Below are 5939 nucleotides of genomic sequence, written 5' to 3' on the forward strand. Positions count from 1 at the left end.
GTGGGAAAGGGGGTTGGTGGGCTATAGTTGTCGGACACGTGCGTGGCAGTGGTCCAGACTCGCGCGAAGCACCCTCGGTTGTTTTCGATTTGTGGGGAAAGGACATCTGGACCGGCCCGCGAACAAACACATGCCTGCATTGGATGATGAAACACGTGTGTATCGCACGATCCAAATGGATGCGGGAGGTTTGAGGGTCCGTGATGGTGATGCCCTTATGTTCTAGAAGTGGTGACTAGTCCTTTGCAATCATGAGGAACAACATTTTTTTGATAGCAAGTCATAATAATTTCTACAAAGATCACTAGGAGTAATAAAAATTACAACCAAGTCCACTGACACTTTTTCTGAAGAAAAAAACTCTTTACCAATATAAAATATAGCATCAAATAGATACAAATCATCTTGGATTCTAAACTTAAGTCAGACCGCGGACTAAGGGACAGTCTGAGTTGACAGTTTCTATGGAGTGTAAGCCTCCCAAAAGATAATGGAGGCGCGCAAAGGTTTTCTTGGGCCATACGGACATTGGTCCTCGAGTGGAAAGACATAAGAGAGCTTAACTGCATGACTTACCCGTTGATGATGAGCAACACCAAGTCTTTACAAAAAAACCATATTAACAACAATAAAATAACAATATACATAAGAAAAATCGACAATTTCCCATTAAAAAACCCTGACAATCAACATAAGAAAATAAAAACAACATATTAAGAAAAATAAATCATATGGGGACGACACTATACCTATGTTGAAGGAGAATGATATAGACTGATTCAGTTATTATTTCGTCACCTATGGACCACCTATCAGTGATAGCAAGCATTGGCGTGTGTTGAAAGCACGCTGCCATCATCGCCCCTCCCTCGCGGGAGTTGGACAAATCATTTTGTAGTATACATTCAAAAATTCATTGGGCTAAGGACCGAGAGGCCCAACGCACAATAATAGCAACCGTCAGTGACAATGATAAGCGTAGATCAGAAGTGCCATGCCTCGCTCACCCCGTCATGGCACTAGGTGCACCACGAGAATATAAATAGGACGGAGGAAATTATTCTAATTCTGGAACGTCCTGCCAACCAAGACACTAGAATTACCTAAAGCAAATATTGGGATCCCGCGTCTGGTGTGCCTCAAAGACCCAAGGGCCGCAAGAGGCCAAGAAGACCGACGACAGTCGCGAAGGCGCAAAAACCCTAATACCCCCTACATGTGGAGGAAGAAGGGAACAATTACGTGACCAAGGGATTTTTTTAATATTATCCTTGCCTGAGTCGAGGTAAATAAGCCCTTTAAGTTTCAAAGTGCCTAGAAATTTTAAGAACTCACACTTACTTCATAGGACACAAGAGGAGAGCTTGACCGTACCATCAATTACCCAAAGGTAAATTATTGGCCTCTCTCTCGCGGTTGCTTGGATAACTAGGATTTCGCCACCTCCATTAGTGTCGCCGCTGAGCCGCGTCATCTCCGGCGGCCTTAGGGCCATGGAGGCACGATGAATCTCGACCCTTGTCGGCGAGAGGGTTCACGTTTCGTTTTTAGCTGTTTTTAAAGGTTGATTAGGGTTTGTATCCTCCTCCAAAAGATGAGGCGGTAACGGCTCCCAGAAGATGGGATAACGTCCTTCATGTCTAGCCCATGTCCCGACAATGCGTCTAGCATTGTCAGAGAACATGTGGAAGTGTGTCTCCGATTGATGTCGTGGGATTTGTTCAGTGTTGGTCTTCAACGGATCCCCGTGGATACGGTCTTTATTGATGTGTCTTCACGCTTCTCTTTGTTGGTAGCGGTTAATGTTCTCGTGCGCTGATCTAATTGAGTATTAGCACCACGACTTCCCGCATATCTACTACAACAAGTTTTACCCGGCTCCAATGAGAAAGGGCGATGATGGTGGCACGTCTTCGGCTCGCTTCAATATTTGTAATCGTCGCTAGGTGGTCTATGAACATGGTGTATTTTTCTATTATGTTTGGTGTTTTTTATACTATCATGGCACACGATGGATTTGGAAGTTTTCATGCCATAAAAACGTCTATAAAAATGTAGCAACTACAAGAGGGATAGAGGGTGTTCTTGTCAACTATAAAAAAATCTTGTCAGAATTGGTGCTCTCTCCTTACATACAGTTAATTTTCATATATACTATGCATGTTGGTTCAAAGTAAAATGTCCTACTATGTTCGTAGAAAATATCAGGTGATATATTTACTTGTCCAAGGATTTTGTTTTGTACTTAAATGTGTCCATTGAAAATATTTATATCTCATTTCAAAAAGGAAAAAGATTCATAAATTATGTATATGTGCGGCGTGGTACAATTGGCAGAAATGAAGTTTGTCTAAATTACTTACATGATTAATCCATATATATATTTATAGTATGTACTTAAAATAGGGATATGTGATATCTACAATGGTTATTTCTAATTTCTAATTTCTAAATAAAAGCTTCTCAAGTTATTTTTCTCTCGAGTGATTAATACTTTTTTCAAGAAAAGACACCGGACAGGCATCTTATAATTGAATGTTCTCAAGAAAAATAAATAGAGATTACAATGGAAATAGAACAAGATACATAACAACCAATATATATATATACATATATATATATATATATATATATATATATATATATATATATATATATATATATATATACATATATATATATATATATATATATATATATATATATATATATATATATATATATATATATATAAAATTACGTTTAAAAATTGTACCATCTATTTTCTTTCTTCGATTGTTCGCCGCACGTCGAGGCTTAAAAGATGCAATGGACCATAAGTAAAGAAATGGATACCTCCAAACTCCATCGTCATACCAAACTTTAAAGACCGTGATAGCCACTCGTCGCTAGAGATGAAATGCAAACTCCTCTAGCCACTGACGAATTGCCGGATGGTAAAGAGGAGGAGGGCCGTGGGTGGAAAGACTTGATTCTGTGATTGATAGTTGCAATTATTTTTTTCTACTAAAATGCACATGTTAGCAAATAAAAATCATCACGTCTCGTTGCTTTGTGAAGTTGTAATGAAACCAAATTTGAAAGAAATACCACCATTAATCATAAATATTTATGCGTTTCCTTATTTTGCCTTTGAGATTTTAACGCACTATAATCTGTTTCCTAATATTTTGTAGAAGTGAAAGGTCCATAATAGCCCCGCACCAACATTAAGCAAGTAAATAATATTATCAGCCATTGGATCTTAAAAATCGATGGCTCATGCCGACTTGGTGGACAGAGTACATCAGTTGTATGCACTTTTCAGTGAGATGCTACATGCCATCATCAAATCTTCAGTAGTACTGCTCTGGAACTTAATATAAAATGTTTTTTGAACCATGACAGTGTCAAAAAAACGTCTTATATTTCGATAAGGATGGAGTAATTCAGTTCCTTTCCCCCACCACAGGGTACATATATGCTTGATCTTGATCAGCTGGGTCTTGACGTTCCGTAGTTAAGTTTCGGGATGGTCCCCAAAAAAAAAGGCTTATTCCCTCCAGAGAAGTTTGACATGCTCCTGCGGTGTACTCCAAGTGCAACCCAGAGCAACCAGACCAAACTGCCCCTGATCCTCTCGAGGCCTTAACTTAACGAACTCCAGCCCCGGTGCATGACCACGGATCCTCTCACTCACACCGCATGCCAGTAGGAATGTGACAACCTGACCCTGATGTGACTTCTGTTCAACTCCTCCTCGTCTTCCCCCCGCGCGCGCCGGCCCAGATGTTCCTCCACCACCTCTTGGTGCAAAACATGGCCAAGAACACACAGCAACCAAGGTACGCACACCCTCCCAGCCAGCCATCCCGTGAGCTAGCTCGCGTGTGCGCGCGCGCGCTCATGTTTTGTTGTGGTCACAATTCTGGAGTTGGCGTCGGCTGACGTGAGTGATCGATGGCTTGCATGCAGATCGAAAGACGGCGGCGGCGCGGCGAGGTCGAGAGGCCTGTCCAAGAAGTCGCCGTGGTACCAGCGCGCGGTGGAGCTGCTGCTCCTCATCTGGAAGCAGCCGGCGGGGGCGCCGACGACGACGAAGGCGGCCGCGGCGGCGGGGGTGTCGGCCACCGGCAAGGCTGCATCGGCGGCGGCGGCCGGGCCGGGGAGGCTGCGCAAGTCGTCGTCGCTGAACGTGGCGGCGTCGTTCACGCGCGTCTGCCTCTGCGCGCCCATCTCCTCCTACAACGAGCCGTCGCTCTACTTCCAGCCGGGCGACGTGGCGCCGCGCCGGAGCTACAGCTACCCGCGCGCGTCGTCGGCGTCGGCGTCCGGGTGCGCGAACGTGAACCCGCTGGTGGCCCCGCCGCCGGGCGCCGAGCCGCACCGCGGGGCATCGGGCGGCGGGGAGGGCGCGAGGCGGCCGGTGTTCCGCGGCAAGTCGCTGACGGACGACCACCTGATGCGGCGGTTCGTGGTGGACGAGGGCGCCACGCGGCGGCGGAACCAGATGGAGGTGATCCGGCGGCGGCACGCCACGGCGGCCAAGCGCCGGCGCCTGGGTCCCAGCCCGCTCCGCCGGATGGTCCTGGCGGAGTCGGAGTCGGAGGGCGAGGAGGACGCGGCGGTGGCGGTGGCGGAGACGCAACAACGGGAGAGGAAGCGGGCGGAGCCTCGGTCGTCGGGTAGCGTAGCAATGGCGTGAAGCTTCCTTCCCTTGTTAGTTTGCTTCCCACCCGTTCACTCACTCACTCACCCCTCGTCGTTTTCCCTTTGTCATCTCTCACTTCACTTGTGTTGTTGTCGATGTCATATCACGCATGAACAAATTCAGAGCAGCCAGCGAGCACCATGTTTTTACTAAGTAGTTTTTACTAGCATGCACGTACGTACAGAGGTTCTGGCTGCGCGCGGCGTTTGGTTTGGTTGGTGCATTGTGTCCTCTGCTGTGCTTCTGCTTCTGATTCTGCATCTTGCTTTTGCTGCGTGCCATTTGCGCTCGCCAGCCGGCAAAGCGAAAGTGCTGTGGTAGGTACCGAGCAAGAGCAACCGACGCAACGGCTAACCCCCGTGCAGGTGCAGGGCCCCGCGTGACGGCCTGATCTTCCTGGCCCTTCTCTTCTCGGCTGCATTTACTCGGGCCGGTTCAGTGGATGGAGGTAAATGCGCGTACGTGTGATCGGCATCAAGTAGAGAACCCATACGAACCCTGCCTGCCGTTGGGCGGGACTGCAGTCTGCGGACGTACCACGACACGAGCAGCCCAATTAAGGACCAAAAAAGGTTGAGAATCCGACAGTGCCCGCCCGCCGGCCGGTGGTCAAAACGACGTGCCTTTCCCGGCGAGAGCTCGCGCCGGGCATGCAAATGCAGTGCGCGCGCGCACCTCGGGAGCGTCGGAACGGCCATTTCGAGGGCAGATGGTGTGCCGGACAGCTGAGGAAGGAAGGTTCGGCCGTCTCAATCACCACATTCTCGAGAGCGAGTCATATGCCGGAGAGGAGAGTGGTACGCTCCGAGGCTAGAATATTGGCGCGCAGACGGCCCTGCAGGAAAGCAAGGACTACTACAGCTCTAACACGGCGCGAATAACAACATAACATAACATAACATAGCATAGCATAATCTGAACTGATCTCTGATCTGCCTCCGTAAACTAAAGGTTTGTGGTACGAGTAGGCTGTAGGCGTGCATGATTGATGTTTCTTGCTTGCCCTTCTTTTCGGCTGGAAAAGCACACGACGAAGACGGTCTCGTCTCTCAGCGGTGAACGACCAACAGTGTGATTAGTGAGTGGTGGTGGTGCTACTACTAGCCTGTAGGCTGTAGCGGCGCCGGCAACGGGCCCACCTGCTTTCACCTCCAGCTTAACCTTTTCTCGCCTACGCTAGCTTAGAGTGGGCCCTTCCGGCGTTCGCTTTCCGGAATTACTAGTTTGTTTTCAAAAGCGTGGGCCAGCC

The 5939-nt window shown here is 48.0% G+C and overlaps 1 protein-coding gene across 1 annotated transcript; it reads left to right on the forward strand.

The window, feature by feature from the left end:
* The first annotated feature begins 3198 nt into the window (after positions 1-3198).
* On the forward strand, positions 3199-4839 carry LOC123430471. Its single transcript, XM_045114343.1, has 2 exons — positions 3199-3824; positions 3955-4839. The coding sequence occupies exons 1-2, from the start codon at positions 3769-3771 to the stop codon at positions 4682-4684; spliced, it is 786 nt and encodes a 261-aa protein (XP_044970278.1). The 5' UTR covers positions 3199-3768; the 3' UTR covers positions 4685-4839.
* The last annotated feature ends 1100 nt before the right edge of the window (positions 4840-5939 follow it).

Source organism: Hordeum vulgare, chromosome 2H, assembly GCF_904849725.1.
Source record: "Hordeum vulgare subsp. vulgare chromosome 2H, MorexV3_pseudomolecules_assembly, whole genome shotgun sequence".
Taxonomy (NCBI): domain Eukaryota; kingdom Viridiplantae; phylum Streptophyta; class Magnoliopsida; order Poales; family Poaceae; genus Hordeum; species Hordeum vulgare.

What these genes read in the sequence shown, in the direction of transcription:
- LOC123430471 (XM_045114343.1), top strand. Translation starts at nt 3,769, where the DNA reads ATGTTCCTCCACCACCTCTTGGTGCAAAACATGGCCAAGAACACACAG. An exon ending in AAGAACACACAGCAACCAAG is followed by an intron (nt 3,825 to 3,954) that starts GTACGCACACCC and finishes GCTTGCATGCAG; the next exon opens with ATCGAAAGACGGCGGCGGCG.